An 18,588-nucleotide genomic window follows, 5' to 3' on the forward strand; every position below is an offset into this window, starting at 1 on the left:
CAGTTAGCTCCAGCTTTTTACTCACCTCCCCATATTCCCAACAGATAGCCATCCTCGGTTAATTTAAGTAGAAGAATTTGAAAAGAACAAATATAGGATCATTTACAGCATCTATTCCTAGCATTTTATTTGAAGACATCATTTGCAAAGGGTGGGGGTGGGGGGAAGTGAGGCCAACAGAATAAGAGTGAAACACATGGATCCTGCATCTAAAGAGTTCTGAATCTACAACAATCAGAAGCATTTGCCATGTTCCATAAAAATAAATCACTGCAGAATAACAAAGACTTAGTCTGATAAAGATACTGATTCTAAGAGATGAAAGAAGAATCATACAGCTTCCAGATATTAAAGCAAGATACGTATGAAGGGGAAGAAATCAGATTGGACTTAAGTTTCTCCACAGCAAAACTGAAGCATCTGAAGATAAAAAATAAGTATGACCCCAAACTTAATATTTAGCCCATGTTGGTACTTAAACATAAGCATAACAGTCTTTCTCTAGCATTCAAAATTTAGGAGATATATGATGAATCTTTCTTTAAAAACAAACACAAAAACAAAAAAACAAAAACACTAAAAGATTGTGTCTAGCCTCCCAAAAGTTTAGTTGAAAAAAGACCTCAGGAATGAAAAAAGAAAAATGATGAAGAAGTTCATTGTGTTTTGTACACTTAGTATAGAACCAGAGCAAAACAACCATGACAATTGTGGTTACAAAAGCAGGTGGGAACATTGAAACCTGACAATGTAAAAATAATTATATAGCTGATGAATATGAAAGGAAGAAGGAGAAATGTTTGCCAGTTTTCTTCTTATCTTTTTTTTTTTTAATTTTTCTAGAAGGGAGTCAGTGAATTCTGTCTGAGGTATAGGTAATTCCATATTCTTAAAGGTTTTCATAATTTTTCTTCTTTTTTCTTTTTAAGATTTTGTTTAGAGAGAGAGGGAGCATGAGCTGGGGGAAGGGCAGAGGGAGAAGCAGACTCCCCACTGAGTGTGAGCACAATGCAGGACTCCATCCCAGGGCCCTGCAACCATGACCTGAGCCAAAGTCAGATGCTTAACCAAATGAGCCATCCAGGCATCCCCACAAATTTTTTAAATTTATGTAGACTTTTTGAAAAACTACCTTGTTTGGTAAAGAAATACTTAACTGAAGTTTTGTGATCCTTTTTCAATTCAATTTCCTTTTTTTGGATAAATTCAAGTAAAAACAAGTTAAATACTTTTTTTAAAACACATGTAATTATATACAAGATTTCCAATATTATTTTTTCTCTTTCTTTTGTGCTGTCTGTATGTGGAAGGTGCTGGAAGAATGCTTACCAAATATCAGTGATGGTTTTTCTGGACAATGGGATTTGGGATAATTTTAAAGCTTTATTGTACTTTCCTTTATTGATTTAACTTTTACAGTAAGTTGTGCCATTTTTATGCAGTCAATAGAGTTATTATTTGAAAAATTTAAAAAGATACCATGGAACTGAATAAAATTATTTTAATTTGACTGCTGAAGAATAAGTACAGGTATGTCAGGAACATCTACCGACAAAACAAATGTTTACTTACTGAACCATATTTATATTTTCTGCTGGTGTGACTCTTTCAGCTGGGCATTGTTGAGAATGCATTTGACTTTCTGTTATTGTAGAAAATAACAGTTACTGTGTGCATAGTTTTCTGTATTAGTTAAGATTCTTTAGTTGCAAGTTACAGAAACCAAACGAGCCACTTTAAGTGAAAACAAAACCCAAAAAAGCAAAGAAATTATTGGAAGAAGATGGGGTCACTTCAAGAATGAAAATATAACTTGGGCTGTGAGAAAGACAAGAACATGGGATCTCTAGGTGGCTGGGACTAATGACAGTCTCTTTTGGGAACCTCCCCCAGGTGGTTGTCTCCAGTGTTTTTCTTCTGACATCATTCTGGGCGGAATTCAGATGTTGGGGAGTGAGTATGCTTAGACGGACTTGGGTCCCATGCCCACCCACATCTTGGAGAAGGGAGAGAACCTTTGATTACAGCCTCTATACTGCACCTTTCGAAAGGAAAATTAAGGTTTTGTTACCAGAAAGTGGGGCTGGAAGTCGGGCAGGTGAAAACCACCCATGCCCTCTATCTTTGCCTCCCTTTAAACTGGCAGTAAGGTAAGCTTCTCTCCCACTCGGTATGCCCCTAGAGGAATTAGCTGATTTAGTTCCTTTATCAGATCTGTTCCTTCATTCCTTTCAAAGTAATTACAGGCTGCTTCTTCCCTGTCTCATGACACTGATTATTAGCTAAAGCTAATTCATCAGCTAGATATAGGTGAAACACCTTTAGCTATCTTTCAGGAAAAGCTTAGTAAATTATTTGTCATTCTCCAACCCAAGAAATATTCTCCCTGTAAGTAAAAGTTTATTAGATACCGTGAGAGGTCTTTGGGTTCAGCCATTTTCTGTCCCAGCTATAATTAGAAAGCTAGACAAATTATATCAACTCCTAGGGAAAAAATCCACACACATACTCTTTTTAATAAATCCAATTTACTCTATTTGCTTGGTATTAACAACTGTTAATGTTATGTCCAAATTCCCTTCCTTCCTCGTTGAAAAGAACTATATCGCTACAGCCAGTACATACAAATGGATAGTTAATTACTCGGCACAGAGGGTTATGTGATTCATCACTGCAATGTGGAAGTGAATGTTGCCAATTGTCAGCTTTTTCCAAACTACATAGTGTTACGTGGTTTATGTCCCAATCAATGGTGGCAGAGCTCCAGAAAGAAATACTACCTAGATGTCAGGGACTCATTAAACTGATCAGTCTGTGGTCCTTCATCAGTGATTTCCAAACCTGGCTGTGTAACAAAATCACTTGGTGACATGAAAAAAAGAAAGAAGGAAAAAGATATAGCCCCCTGGTATCCACCCCCAAAGCCACTGAATCAGAATATTCTTAGTTGGATCAGGGACAAATTCAGGATTTTTCACGGCCTGAGGTTTAAACAATTTGAGGTCTCTCTGTAAGAAAAGAAGAGAAAAGCATCCTGTTGTTGTTGTTTTGTTTTTTTGTTTTTTTGTTTTTTGGGTTTTTTTTTTTTACAAATTTTATGAAAATACATTACCCCGTGAATACATTTCTGTGATCCAGGCCTTTATGAAGGTCCATATAAATGATGGACCCTGAAGCTTAACCTTCAGTAGCTTCAAAGTAAGTCTACCTGTGAATTAGGGCCCAAGAATAATGTGGGTACATCTGCAGGTCTGTGACTGTTGTCTCCCTGCATGTGTAATCATGTGCACTAGTGTGCGTGGTTCAAGCTTACAGGTGAGTAGATCCAGAACTGGGATTCTCTCTTCTCCCTTGAAAACAAAAAGAATATAGAAAGTTTAGTGTTCTCTGAATCTTAATCTAGTTCTCTAATAAGCTTTAAAAACTCAAATTGAAATGTTTTGAATTTCATGGTTTTATTTCCTTTTCCCTTCTTATGGTAGAAAGGTCCATAAGCAAAAATTGTTGCCAGTATCCAAGCTAATCCATGCTCGGGGCAACAAGCCTCTGAGTTACAGTTGTTCTGGTTGTAGTTAAGGAGGAATAAGTGAGGTTACCTTTTTTGTTTAGTTTTAGTTTCCAAATAGCTTTATGCTTTTTTTCACAGGATTTCACGTGATTTTAGGTATTGAATTTTGGCACCAGGAAATGTGTTTGTTTGCCTTGAGGAGCAAGGTTAGAGAGAAACCCTACTGTCAGAAATGTTAAGTTTTTCCCTTCACTCTGATAAAATACAGAAATCTGTCCAGCACACCTTTTTAAAAACTGGTTTTTACTTCCTTTGTTAAGCAAAGCATGCCTAGTGTTGAAAATCTTTAAATGCAGAAATATACAGGGAAAATATTTATTGCTTATAATCTCCCCCAAAGATACCTGCAGACATCATAGAGCCCTTTCTGAGTTTTTCCCCTAAGAGCTTTTAATTATGATATGTAAGATGCACATATTTAAATGAACATATATTGAATACTAACAAAGATGCTGTGCTACACAATGATGATATAAAGATGAGTAAAGGTGGTCTTTGCTCCTCTCGGAGTTTATATCCCAGCAAAGAAACCAATATATTCCTACTAATGCAAGAGCACTGAGACACGCAAGGACACCGAGACACACAAGGACACAGAGAGCAGCTATGTAAAATCTTACGCAGGAAATTTCTTTCAAATCTAAGTGCCAAAAAAAGATTTCTTTTAACATCCTTGACTCTTCTCTTTCTCTAACTCCACATCTAATCTATCAGCAGTTCTGTTGGTCCTCTCTAAAATGGTCATAATTCAACTCCTCCTCCCCATTTTTATAACATAGCCCTGGGCCAAGCCACTATCACTTCTTGTCTAGATAATTGCCGTGGCCTCCTTCTGGGTCTCCTTGTTTCTGCTCTTGCCTCCTTACAGTCTGTCTTCAACGCAGAAGCCAGAGAAGTCCTTTGAAAGTTTAAGTTAGATCATATCACTCCTCTGTCCCAAATTCTCCAGTGGATTCTAATTTAATTTAGAGGGGAAGCCAGTGTCATTAAAATGATCTGTGAGACGATTTTGACCACCCCCTTTTCCATTAACTCTCCCCAATCTCCTCTCCACCACTCACCATCTTGCTCTTTTGCTCAATCTAAAACAAGCCAGCAACCTTCCTATCTCATGGCCTTTGACATTGAGTTTTCTCTACATGTAATGCCTTTCCCTGAGATGTCTGTATGGCTTGTTCCCCCACCTCTTCAGATCTTTGTTCAAATGTCATTTTCTCCATGAGGACTTCCCTGTTCACCCTGGTCCTTGCTTAATTTTTTTCCAAAGTCTCACTACCACCTGACAAATTATGTATAATAATTACTTATTTGTATTCAGAATACAAGCCCCACAAGGGCAGGGATTTGATCTCTTTATTCCTAGCTGCTGAAACACTCCCTGGTGCATAGTAGGTACTCAATTAGTGCTTGTTTAAAGAAGAAAGAGATCATATATTCACTCTGCTGACATCCCCGTGTGCTCTTCCCTCTTACCTTGGCTTGCTTCCCTTCAATATCAAGACACTTTTACAGTGTGGGTTGGGCAGTCTGATAACACGTGTTGTCAGCAGCCTTGGTACCTCTCGAAGGTAGTTGCTGCAGTCACATCCTTCTCTGTCCTGCACTGGGTCACATAAATATTTGTATCTGATGCCCGCTTGAAACTGATATCATGTCTTTAGGGTGGTCTGCAAAATACAGCTCAGAAAGATGGACAAAGCGGATATATGACAGAAACACTAATGTACTTTTCCATATCCATGAACCAACATATTTAAGCCTGGCATTCACTTCTCATAAAGTGGAGAACTCTAATATAATGTCAGCATTTTGAAAAAGATGGATAATTCTTTGATAAGTAATATATGTATGTATGTAGGCTACAATAAAAAAGAATCATTGACCCAGGGACTTTAAGGTTCTCAGCCAATGTTAAGAGTAGTAAGGCTTCTTTTCTTGTTCATCTTGGATTCTAAAGTTTAATAAAGGATTATCAAGAGAACCTAACATTCCACTCAGAAGGCTGGTTATTACCAAACATAGCACCACTGAAAACCAGAGCAGTGGATTGGTTTCCTGTTAAATGGAGGTTAGTTCCTTTTGTTTATTACATTTTCAGAAGTCACATACTCAAAGATAGTTTCTACCTACCCAATCAGATTTGTGTCTTCCTGCTATTAAAATAAAAATGTGAAAAACATAAAAGGTAAAAAACACTTATCCTTGCTTCTGATGAATTTAAAGACCTTTAAAAAAAATTCTTCACTTGAACTCTTACTTTTCCACCAACTTGTTTATCTCATAAGAAGGAAAACAGGTGCAGCCTATAAATAATGTTGCGTTTCCATTTCAGGATGTATAGGGCAACAGAGTCTTCTCCCCGAAAGGTCAAGGGCCACAGCCAGCTTGTTCCCTTTGTCAGATATGACTTGCATTGTTGCTACTCTGAACTCTGTAAACAATTCTGTAAAATGAATGCCCCTACGTGCAGTGTCTTGAAAATCCTGCCATAATTCAAAGTTTTCACTCTAATGTTATCCACCCTTGTTGGGCAATTTTTGTATTATATTTATTTTTCACTTGATTTTCAGAGATTTAGAGTTCCTATATAAAGCATACTCCACAGTCTTTGAAATTCCACAAATAAATGAGCATTTGGAAAGCTTTCTATAACTGTAATTCTTTTAAATTTACTTTCTTATTTTAAGAAACTTTAAGATTTTTCATGTCTCCAGAGGATAGACTAAGTTTATTTTACTGGTACTTTCCCTCAAATTATGTGGAAAATTATCTGTTGTCTAGAAAGCTATTATTTGCTATGTAGTTTAATAATAGAAAACTTACGTGCCTTTCCTTGTTTATCAGTTTAATTTAATAGATATTTACTGAGTACTTGTAAGGATAAAAGCACATAATTTTTTGCTAGGATTTTAAAACAGTGAATGACACCATGACAAGATGCACAATATCATTAGTGCTTATGGAAATGAAAATTAAGACCCATGATAAGGTAGCAATTCACCCGCACCAGAATGCCTATAATCAGAGAGACAGAGATTACCAAGTATTGGCAAGGATGTAGAGACCCTGAAAGCTTCAGACATTACTGGTGGGAGTGTAAATCATAGAGCCATTTTGGAAAATATTTTGGCAGTTTATGAAGTTCAACATACATTTAACCATACAACCCATAAATCCCACCTCGCTCCTCAGTAGTTGCCTAGATGAAAGGAAAACATACGTCCACACACGTATGTTCATGTTTACAGTAGCATTATACTTCCTAGCCAGTAGAATGGAACGTTAGAGGGCATTGAGAATGAACGAACTACCAGTACACATGACAATGTAGATGGATAGTTGAAAAACCAGAAACGAGAGCGCACGGTGTTTAACTCTATGAAGTTCAACCACAAGAACACTCGGCCCTGTGTTTAAAAGTAAGGACAGTGGTTATCCTTGTTGGCAGAATAGTAGTGACTGGCGTTGGGGACAAGCAAGCTTCCGCGGTGTGGTCATGCCCTGTCTCTCAGTCTAGATACTGTTTCACAGCTGGGTTAACTTTGTCAGAATCCATCAAATTGTACCCTTAGGACTTGTGCAATTTTCTGCATGCATGCTATACTTCCGAAAAGTTCACTGAAACTGTAAAAAATGAGTGACACTTGATTTCCAGAGAATTAGAGGCCCTAGAAAAGCATTCCCCACGTTCGCTGCTTCCAAGACTTTACAGTCTAGTAGGAAGACAGGCACGTCGACAAATAATTCTAATATGAAACAAATGCTGATAAGTGCTGCATTAGAAATATAAGTAAGTGCAATGAAGTAAAAAAAAAAATATTTACTAAAAATAGAATATGGTCGCTGTCCAGTTACTACCTAATAATAGGAGGAATATAATGGTAATGTATAAAATTGGAAGGAAAGGATATAAATTAGAAATAAAGAAATTAAAAAGTATTGGAGTCTATGCAAGAAGTCACTGCTGTTTGAGAGATAAAGTTGTATTAAAATATCAGAACACATAGCTCTGCAGATCCTTAACAATGGGTTCTTTTGTTTTCAGTCGACTGACTTTGCCCGAGTCGGAGGCTGTTCTAGGGGTTCTCTACCCTGCCTGCCCACCAAGATCCAGGGAGCTTTCATCTCTTCTCCTGAATCAGAATCTCCAGGGGTAGGACTTGGGCATCTGTACTTTTTCTAGGCCCCTGTGATTCCCCGGAAGCGCCAGGGCTAGGCACCACTGCCGTAGTCCCTGCAGGGTGGAGGGAGCCATCCCTGAGACCATCACACCACAACAAATGTCTCCAAGTGTCCTGTCTTTGTTTTGGGAGCTTCTGTGGCTTCAACAAAGAGCGCTTCTCACATTTATCTCTTTGTACCCATGCCAAGAAATTTCTTTGCAAATGGCTTTTATCCAAGTATTACATGAAAGATGTTAATCCTACTGTTAAATTTTAACCCCCGTTCTTTCAAGCACTAGGGCATTTCTTCTGATTGTGTTTCAGGTACAGAGATCCATAGTGGAGGATAGAACTGGAAAGGACAAAATGGCAGCTGCAGGTCACTTGTTAATGCACTCGTATGACTAATCTTCTTCCTCTGAAGAGAAAAATGTATTTCTAGTGGTAACATTTATATATCAGATTGTTCACTGTGAAAGTAATACCTGCTTTCACTTGGGAAATTTTAGTTCTCTCCTAAGTTCATTCACTTGTGATCTGTTATTAGCTTATCTGTGTGTTTTAAATCTTTGTTTCGAAATACTTTTTTTTTTTTTTTTTTTTTTTAAGTAATCTCTACATTCAGCATGGGGCTCGAACTCACAATTCGGAGATCAAGAGTCACATGCCCCACCAGTTGAGCCAGCCAGGTTCCCCGAAATACTTTTAGAATTACAGAAAAGTTGAAAAAATAGTAGACAGTTTACATATACTGTTCCCCTAGCTACCTCTGATGTTGTCAATTCATATAACCATAGTATAATTATCAAACCAGGAAATTAACATTGAAAACAGTGGGATAACTAAGTTCCAAATCTTATTTGAATTTCACCAAGTTTTTTTTCCCCTAATTCTTTTGTCTATTCCAGGATCCAATCCAGGATCTCACAGTTGGGGTGTCTCCTTAATCTCCTATCTGTGACACTTGCCCATTCTTTTCTTACATTCCATTATCCCTGCCCTTTAGATCTGTAGAATATTTCTCAGTTTGGGTTTGTGTGGCGTTTCCTAATGCATAGATGGAGATTATTTATTTTGGCAAGAATACTGCAGAAGTGCTCAGGGGGTACATGGTTTCTCTATGTGTTATTGCCGGTGATGTGAATCTTGCTTGGTCTTTTGGTTAAGGTGGTGGCTGCTGGGTCTCTTCCGATTTTAGCATCCATTGGTGGGTTTGGCCTGCAGCAGTTATTACCGTGGTCTTTGCCTGACGATTGTTTTGTATTTCCCCAATTCCTTCCTCACTTATTAATTGGGATTTTTCTGTAAGGAAGAATTGTCCTTCCTAGCTTGCCTATCTATCTATCTATGTATGTATCTCTACCATATAGACTTGTGGATGCTTATTCAGTTTTCTCAAGTATAGCCCAATACACTCATTATTTATTTTGATGCTCAAATTGTTCCAGCTGTGGCCACTGGCAGCTTCTTCTGATTGGATCCTATGTCCTTTTGACATGCCCTCATTCTCTTTTTTTTTTAATATTTTATTTATTTATTTGACAGAGATCACAAGTAGGCAGAGAGGCAGGCAGAGAGAGAGAGAGGAGGAAGCAGGCTCCCCGCTGAGCAGAGAGCCTGATGTGGGGCTCGATCCCAGAACCCTGGGATCATGACCTGAGCTGAAGGCAGAGGCTTTAACCCACTGAGCCACCCAGGCACCCCACCCTCATTCTTTTTTAAGCACTTATTTTTTTCTGATATCACAAGATGTTTCTAACTCATCTTGTATTTTCTTTGCTCCAGTCTAGGAATCAACCATTTCTGTAAGAAGCCCTAATTCTTTTTATTGGAGAATGATATTTATAAACCAAGATCTGGGTGCTAGTAGATCACTGCTACCGGAGCATCATTGTTCCTAGACTCTCTGAGCTGAAAAAGATAGGAAGTATATGTCTGTATACTAAGCCATGCATGCACATACATCATATTTATTAGTTATATTGATATCTGTGTATCTGTTATATATACATATGTATGTATGACCATGAATTCATTCTAATACCTCTGACTCCAATTCAGTAACACTGGAATCTTTATAAACCTCTCCTCTTTTCTTATTTATAACTTCTTTCTCTAACAGTAAAAAGACTAGCTCTCATTATTTACAATCCTAGATTACACATAAAGTAGTTACTGAATCACTAACTCATACCCCTGTGAGAAATAGATTTAGTTACTGGAGTACAGTATTTGCTGACAGTTCTTTTTGGGTTTCACCTTACAATATCCTGCCGAAATAATGTTTTCCAAAGTGACTTAATTCTTAATTCCCATCCCCTTCTCTGTGGTTATTTTATTCGCCTGGGTCATGCTCTTCATTTGTAATACAATTAGCTTCATTTGTTACTGTTTGTATTCTACTCCTCTTTCCTCCAAATCCTTGTTGGTTTTAATTTTTTTATTTTGGGAGGTATGTAAAATGTTACCATGATGCTCAGTCAAGCTATATCCAAAGAGATCTTCCTGAAAGTGTCCCTTTCTCCTGACCCCTCACCCCCCACATTCCGTGCCCCCTTCTTCCCTCCCCTTCCCCACCAACACTCTGTAGTTAAACAGTCCCTATTTTCTGGGTTATATTTCCCATATTCCTTTTTCACAAAGGAGCAGATTTGTATGTGGTTTTTTTTTTTTAATTACATTCTCTTTTATATAGTGTTAGCACACCATATAAATCTTTGCACTTTACCTTTTTCACTGAATGATTTAGAAGTACCTAGTGATCTTCCCCTGTCCATTTTTTTTCAGCTGTGTAGTATTCTGTGAGAGTGTAGCATCATTTAACCATTCTCCAATTTGGGAGTATTTAGGCCATTTCCATTATTTTGCAATAATAATCGTTGCTCCAATGAATAAACTTACATATATATGTAATTTTGTACTATTAAAAGTGTATTTTGGGGGCAGATTCCTAGAAATGGAATATCTTAGTCAAAATTAAGTACCTATGTGCTCATGGCTTTCAGTTCCTCTGTATGCCTATGGGAATGCCTTCTAGTGGGTTAATGTATATCCATGATCACTATATAAGTTACTGAATCACATTTTTTAACTTGTGTAACTTTTTAGAATTTCATTTTTTTGCTGTACTTAGCACATTAAAAAGTATATTAAAATTGCACTGAGATTAGGAATTAGCCTTGCATAATTTATCCCTTTTCAAGGCTCAGTAAATATCACCGTAATGTGTCAACAGGCCCTAATGAAGGTAGTAATCACACATTACACTTACAGCTCTATCGTCCCAAATGCAGTCCTTGAGTTCATGCTCACCAATGTAGAGTGGGCAGTTCAGGAACCAGCACTGACATAATGACTATGTGCTTCTGTAATGCTCTCATTTGCCCAGAGCATTTTATTTTTCAAAACCCTTTCAAGTCTTTTCATTTCATATCAACTGCACCACTGTAGAATGCTTTAGGGAAATATCACATAGATCATGACACTTATATAGGACAAAGTCCCTTCCATGTATTATGTCATTTGAACTTCAGACCAACCCTGAGAAGTAAGGACATAGAGTCAACATCCCCATTGTCCAGATGAGGAAGTGGAGACTCAGAAAAGTGAAATATCCCAAGATCAGACATCAACTAAGTAGTGAGGCTGGACATGAATTAGAGACTAGACTACACTACAAGTTTCACAGCTAGCTTGTGAACAACAATGAAAAAATATCCAAAGGTAGGATGTAGTCACAAAGAGGTAAGTTGCTCTATAGATTGTGGAATTGAAAGATTCCATTGGACCCATGGTTATGGTCACAGGGTAAATCTTTGGCTGCCTATAAGCTGTAATGTTGAAGTCCTGAATGGTGGTAGAAGGCCCCAGGCATCTAACACAGTCCATCTGGTAGGTGACAGGGCTGAGAGCCAATTCTCAGCTTATCATCCACTCTCCCACTTAGTATCTTGTGACTGGGAAAGTTATTCAGTCTTTCTGTGACTCAGTTTCCTGACCTTTAAAATGGAAATAATAATAAAACTTTGTAAGGTTTCTGAGAGGATTAAATGAGACAATATGCCTAAAATTCTTAGCCCACTGCCTAACACGGGGATGGTCAATGGATATTGGGCAAAGTGCTCTAGCGTGTGGACTCATGAGGTGTTGGCTGAGCAACTGAAGGAACGAAGGAATAACAAAGTGTAATTCTTACTTCAGTATATAGAACTATGTCAAAACAAAGACCGAATACCCTGATTTATCTTCAGGTGTCTTATTTACTGCTTATTTTCATTTGGACAAGAAAGGGGGGAAAAAAGGGAAATACTAACCACCAGAGTTTTTAGCAGTTAGAATCAATAGCTAGTGACTCTTCATTTGCTTATAAAGCAGCCTCTGAAAAAATCGTCAGATCGTTCGTTTTTATCCTTTCCTGACTGGTGCAGGGCTTTCGTGTTCTAGCCCCAAACCTACATGAAAGTACACAATCTATTGACCTGGGGCCATCCTGCAACTTGTCCTTTGTCGTCTTTTGAAATCAGACTTTGAGCACTCTGTATTGAAAGAAATTTCTTTTATGTATCTTCTACTTCGTTTATCATAGGAGATCCTCGGGATATCATAACTAGTGAAAATTATGACAATACCAGATATAACAGTTTTCTTAGGGCAAGGACACTGCTGGGATTGACCTCGGATACAGCCTCCACACACAAAATACCACTCAGACCATTCAGCAACCAAACCTTTGGCAGCTCCCCCTCCATCCCGCTCCCACTCCCTTGGTAACCCAATGTCGAGGTAGCATGTAAAGATGACAGCATGAACAAATTCATGGCATGAGGAACTTCTGGGAGGAAAAAAAAAAATTGTCCTTTGTAGCATGTTCACTGGAAAACACTGGGATCATGGTTGTTTTTGTAAACCTTAAATATCTGGCTACTTAGAAGTGCCTTGACACTTGAATGCGTGGGCATGAATTTCCTAGTTAAAAGAAAAAAATTACTGAGGTGATTAGCAAAGAGATTTTGCCACGTTCTTTTCTATGAGCTGTAAGAGTTAACATTTATTTACATGAGTAATTCACTCTGCTCTTATCAATCTAGTCAATTGGAAAATATCATCCGCCTTTAATGTCACAGAAATCAACACATCCTATCTTAGAATGAGGAAATAATTAGCAAACAATTTCTTTCCTTTTAAATATGTGTGGCATTGTTTTCAGGGTTCTCATTTACAAACCAATGCACCATAAACTTATTCTGGCTGGAGGTGCTGAAGTCTATTTCTCTGCCCAACAAATGTAGAGGTGTGCACGTCTATCAAATCAGATACCGTAGCAAAGAGCCACCTTCCCCAATTGGTCGCTCTGACCATTCAGGACTAGGGTGAGGGGTAATGGAGCAGCGATAAGTAGTGCATATCGTAGATTAGGGGATCAGCATTTGCACTTTAGTTTAGTGGTACAATGCTAAACAGTCAAGAAGACTAGAGATACTGATAGTCTGCAGATGACAGGCTTCATTTTATATGTTAATTGAAGGAAGACTTCTGATAGTGGTGAGGAAATTTACCATAACAAACGCATTCCCTTTACTGCACTCTAGCATGGCACCAATTAAGTTCAACTGTATGTATAATGTACTCTTAATTCCTAACAGTGCCAAGAGGGCCTAATGTGAAAAATATTACATAGTCTTACACTTTACAGATCATGAACAGATGGAAAAAATGATGTCAGTCGGTAAAGAAATTCACATGCATTATAACACACCTCAAAATGGTGCTTCCGTGGATTTTTTCTTTTAAAAAATTATTCAAGTTATCTTGGGTGAAATTTAGTTTCTACTTGGGGTTTTCTGTAACCTTATATATGTAATTCATTTTAATTTATTCCTTCTGCAGATGTGAATGTTTGAAAGTACAGGTAAACTTGTAATGAGTAAAACTGATAAGAGGCTGTGTTCCCATGAAGGGGAATTATGGAATGATTATTCACTTTGTGCAAGGGTTTGTCACAGAGCAAGCTTTCCTAAAGCATTTCAAATATAATTTCATTTACAAAACACTCGTTTACACACAACCTTTCAGGAACAACCATTTAGTGAGGAAATGAGAGGACTAGTCATAATAAGATAGAGGCCCCTTTCACCACTAACATTTATGCTTGCTTTCTCTCTCTCTCTCTCTGTCCCCCCTTGCAGCGCTGATAGCCATCGGCCGGTATAGCATGACTATAGAGACTGTGGATGTCGGATGGTGTAAGGAAATTACAGATCAAGGAGCCACCCTCATTGCACAGAGCAGCAAATCCCTGAGATATCTGGGGCTGATGAGATGCGATAAAGTAAGAGTTATCTCTCAAATTTGTTTTCTGTATATCAGTGTAGGTAATAGCTTTCTAGCACTCTCTTTCTCTCTCTCTCTATATATATATATGTACAAATGTGTACATGCACATACAGGTACTATGATAGCTACTCATCGCAAGATGCTTGATTTTTAAAATGAATCTGAAATTATTTTTGCATTTCTCTGTTTAAAAATGAATTTTGTGCTTATGCAGAAAGAAAAAGCAGTCATACACAGTCAAATTAGATTTTGGCCTCCTCTCCCTAAGTCCATGAACCAAAATTAAAAATGTTTGCATGGCACATAGCAATGTGCAGGGTCTAACAGTAAAATTCTTTTCTGGGTTCCAAGTTTCCTGCAAGAGTAAGGGGGAAAGAATGGTGCCAAATTGGTTTTTCGCAATTTGAAGTGTGTGATTTCAGTGTTCAACATCTATGTATTCCAGCCATCTAGGGGCAAGAAAGGGCCAGGGAGGGGATATTATGTGGGAATTTGCACCTTTCCACACTTAAGATGCCACTTTTAGCACATGATGAGAAATGGTCCCAAGGTCCCACTGAAGGTGTGTGGAGCTAGCCAGGAGATGTGGGTGTGAGTTTGGGAAACTGTGCCACATTTAACATGGGGCCCTTTGAGGACTAAGAAGAAAAATGATAAAAATCTGTATTGATCACCAGCCACTACAGAGGTGCTTTCTCCCCTGTAAATCTAGAAGTGTGTATCTGTACTGCGAAGGGGAGAAAATGGAGGCTCAGAAAGACCAGCCACTGGCCAGAGGCTACTTACCCAAGGTCTGACCCCAGGTCTTTGGAGTCTGGGTGGGGGGTCATGGCACACCTGGGTGCAGTCTTTGGGCACAGAGATGGCTTTCTCGGGGAAGATCCACCTCGGATACTTGCTCAGAACTTGCTAGCATCTTAAAATAATTTACACGTGTGTGCTACTTTTGCAAATGGTTATTAGGGAGAAATCTAGCAAAAGAGAGTGAAACTAAATATATATTTCTCTCCAAGGACATGCATTTTCTAAATGTAGCATATTTGGGGGCAAATAGGAGAATGGCCCAAATCCTTTGTGTGCTATGTCATTTTTGTTAATTGACCTAGTTCTTGTCTCCAAATGCTTTAAAATCCCAACTTATACTAGGCCTTTGCCAGTTAGTTATGTTTAGAGAGAATTTACTATATATTCTCAGCCGAGCCTAAAAAGCTGACTGACTTTGTTACTAAGCAACAGCACTGAGACCCAGGGGTTGCAAGTTTCCATCAAATTTCACTACTAACCAACCTAATGCTGCTACTAACCCTGTCACTTTAAAATGACTTCTATTAGGGGCATCTGGCTGGCTCAGTCAGTGGAACATGTGACTCTTGATCTTGGGGTCATGAGTTCAAGCCCCACGTTGGAGACTACTTAAAAATAAAATCTTTAAAAAAAAAATTTCTTTTTAAAACAAGTTAAAGAGTCTACAGTAGACAGAGTATTCTAGAAACACTAAACAATGACAACAGCTTTGCTCAGTGTCTGCCAGAAGAAACTGCTACCTGAGTACTCCCCACCAAGGGCACCAAAATGTATGTGTTCAAAATGTATCTGCATATCCACGAGCATTCTTAGAAATTACCATATTTCTAGTCCACGCTCATTAGATTTGTTGAGGTCAGCTCCACCTTCAGAGATGAGTTGTAGAAGTTTATGTTCCGGTTAGTACTGGAGATTATTCCAGACATATTTGCTGACCAGCATCTTATTTTAAGTGAAGGAATAGATCCTTTTCTACCCAAATGCAAATTCTCCAAAGTGAGATGGGGAGGCTGTTCTGATTAGCGGTATCCCTGAGACTGTAGTAGTCCTTTCCTCAGGCGGCCTCTGAGTCCTTTCTCCAACCAGTGAGCTGCTCTGTGAGCTGCTGGCTCTAGCACTACCCTGTCTGCCCTTAGCCGGCTGCAGAGCAGCCCGGCCCTGGGGCATGCTGGGTCCAGCCTTGCTGCCTGGCTTCCCTAGGTTTATGCAGCTCAGAGCCAGACACGAGAGGTTCTGTGAGGACGGAAGAAGTTTCCAAACCACCCACAAAGTGCAAGTAAAGCCTTGCACATAATAGCCTGTTTGTTGATTTAGTTGGATGGAAATCTAGAGTTAAGTAGCTACTCAGCTTTCAAAATTTATGTTATGCAATCTATCTCCAGATTTTAAATTTTTATCAAGACTCAGAAAGACTTGAGTAGCAAAGAGGTTAAAATAGCTGAGGGCATGAACTTGGAGGCCAGAGTTCGGGTTCAAATCTGGGCTCTGCTCTCTGTAGTTTCATCTTTGGTGGTTGCCTACTCAGTGCCTCTGTTTCCTCATTTGTAAAATGACAATAATGATAGTACCTATCTTGTAGCGTTGTTGTGAGCATTTAAATAAGTGAACATATACCAAATTCTTCGAATAATCGTGTTTGTTGTATATAAAATGTTCAGTGCTACTGATTATCCTTATCGATGTCGTATTACCCTGTGTTTTGATATTTGAAATTTCCAAATGAAAAAAAAATTGTACTGTTGTCCGATTTTGAAAAGAAATTAAAGAGAGAAAATATAAACTGAGATTAGAGAAGACCTTACCCTTTTACTTTTTCCTCAGTTAAATTTAAAATTAAGATTATTATTTTCTGTACTAAGATGTCAATATTTACATTTTCTACACACTCGACAAAGGGAAACTAATACCTCCTGGAACATTCTGTATTTGGAATCAACTTACAGACCTGGGCAGAGGGATGAAGAAAGATTTGCAGGGGGAAAAGAGGCTGAGTTGAAGATAAGACAATTAAAATAAGCAAGGAAACAAACAAAAAGTAAGAATAATGAAGAAAAATAAGAATAGAAATAGAAAACACAGAGACATCATGATCAAGATACAGAGAAAAAGACCCTATGATCTATCTCAGTGTGATCAGCTGTGCCAACCAATAATTAAGAACAAAACTGGTTTGGGTCTATCGGCCTTCTCTTTGTACCCTAACCAAATCTGCTAACTGTTAATAACTCGCCAATTTGAGTTCTTCCCCTTTCTGCATACCCACTGGTGACAGAGGAGAGGCAAGAGGCCTTGACAAGCTACACAATTAATGCCCTTGTCAGGAATGTTGTCTCTGGGATCCTGCTTTGGGGAGAGATGGCGTTAGTGATGTCTGTGTGTCCCAGGCTTGAGTTCTGTGATCCTGTGGTTCTGCGAAATATTGAGGGCAAGTAACATTTTCTTTCACACGCAGCCAGTTTCATTTGGGGCCACTTATATTTAATACGGAAGCTGTATTTTACCAAGCTTGAGCTTTTTTCCTCACTTGGGCTTTTGAGATATTGAAAGAGTAACAAAATGCATTTGTTGTAGGAAAAGGTGTTTTCCTCTGTCTCCCTCTTCTTTCTCTCTTTCATTTGGTAAACAAAGAACTGAAGAGAAACGTTCAATGTATTCTTCGCAGTGAAGGCAACGTATGCTTAGATTGTCAGACAACGTCTAAGCTAAACTGCAGTGAGTGTGCTCGGCAGCAACATTGGTGACTCCCAGGGCGGAGTCCTCCAGCCATTCCCCAAACGCAGCATTCCCTGAGCACTTGTAAAATTAGGAAGTGCATTAAGAAGCCCGTGTTTGAGTAGCTGTTCTGATTGCTGGATGGATAAGCATGTTAGAGGCATTACTTTGAGTTTTAAAGCCAACGCCACTTAATCTCCTAAACTTTAGTGCATTGTAAGAACCAAGAGAAGAAAACGCTGTGTGAGACGGCTTTGATGAATTGGGGTGAACTTATATTCTTAAAGACTGTTCAAAGGCTTACTTGACCTTGGGAATTAGAGTTGACCCGAAATCACCTATCAACTTAACACGCATTTATTTGGTGATTTAGTTAAAACTGCTTGTATAATCAACGGGACTCTAATAAGAGCGATATGTTTACTCTGCTTTCCATGATTATAGACATTCGATGGCTTTGGTCATAGAAATCATTTTCAGAACTTCAGAATAAAATACCCTTTAGAACTCTAGATTCCCTATAGATCCGTTTCTTCTAATAATATGATATTTTCCTTTCTTACAAGGCAGTTTGGATGGAGAACAAAACTGAAAAGGACAAAAAAAAAATCATGGGAAAGCTGTAGGGCAAATGGAAATGCAATGTTCAAGGTTAATGAAAAATGTTTGGGGTAACAGGGTTGATGAGAAGGGAGGGAGCCCAGTGGTATGGCACTGGCTGAGAAACCAGACCTCGCCAGAGGCAGCCTGGCTGGTGTGGAAAACCTCAGTGATAAAATGTCGTGGTGGGAACCTCTGCAGTGTGTGTTAATACAGAAGTTTGGAGACAGAGGGCCTGAATTATGAGCAGCGAATAACATCATAAATGTAGCAATTCTCAAATGCCAAACCCTTGTGAAAAGCAGTTGGATGAAGAAATGCTGGAGCTTTTAAAAGCTCCCTTTCACTCTCTCTCTCTCTCTCTCTTTTTTTAACTTCATGCAGAACTAATTTTATACACTGTTCATT

At 38.5% G+C, this 18,588-nt stretch overlaps 1 protein-coding gene across 1 annotated transcript in view; it reads left to right on the forward strand.

Annotated features, from left to right (window-relative positions):
• The window catches only part of FBXL17 (F-box and leucine rich repeat protein 17), a 501,232-nt gene that overhangs the window by 465,581 nt on the left and 17,063 nt on the right, over positions 1 to 18,588 (forward strand). The window contains exon 8 of the mRNA XM_032845285.1: positions 13,917 to 14,059. Coding sequence (XP_032701176.1) covers positions 13,917 to 14,059 — 143 coding nt within the window. The remainder of the gene's footprint in view (positions 1 to 13,916; positions 14,060 to 18,588) is intronic.

This window comes from Lontra canadensis, unplaced genomic scaffold, assembly GCF_010015895.1.
Source record: "Lontra canadensis isolate GAN:19392208 unplaced genomic scaffold, GSC_riverotter_1.0 scaffold4, whole genome shotgun sequence".
NCBI lineage: Eukaryota > Metazoa > Chordata > Mammalia > Carnivora > Mustelidae > Lontra > Lontra canadensis.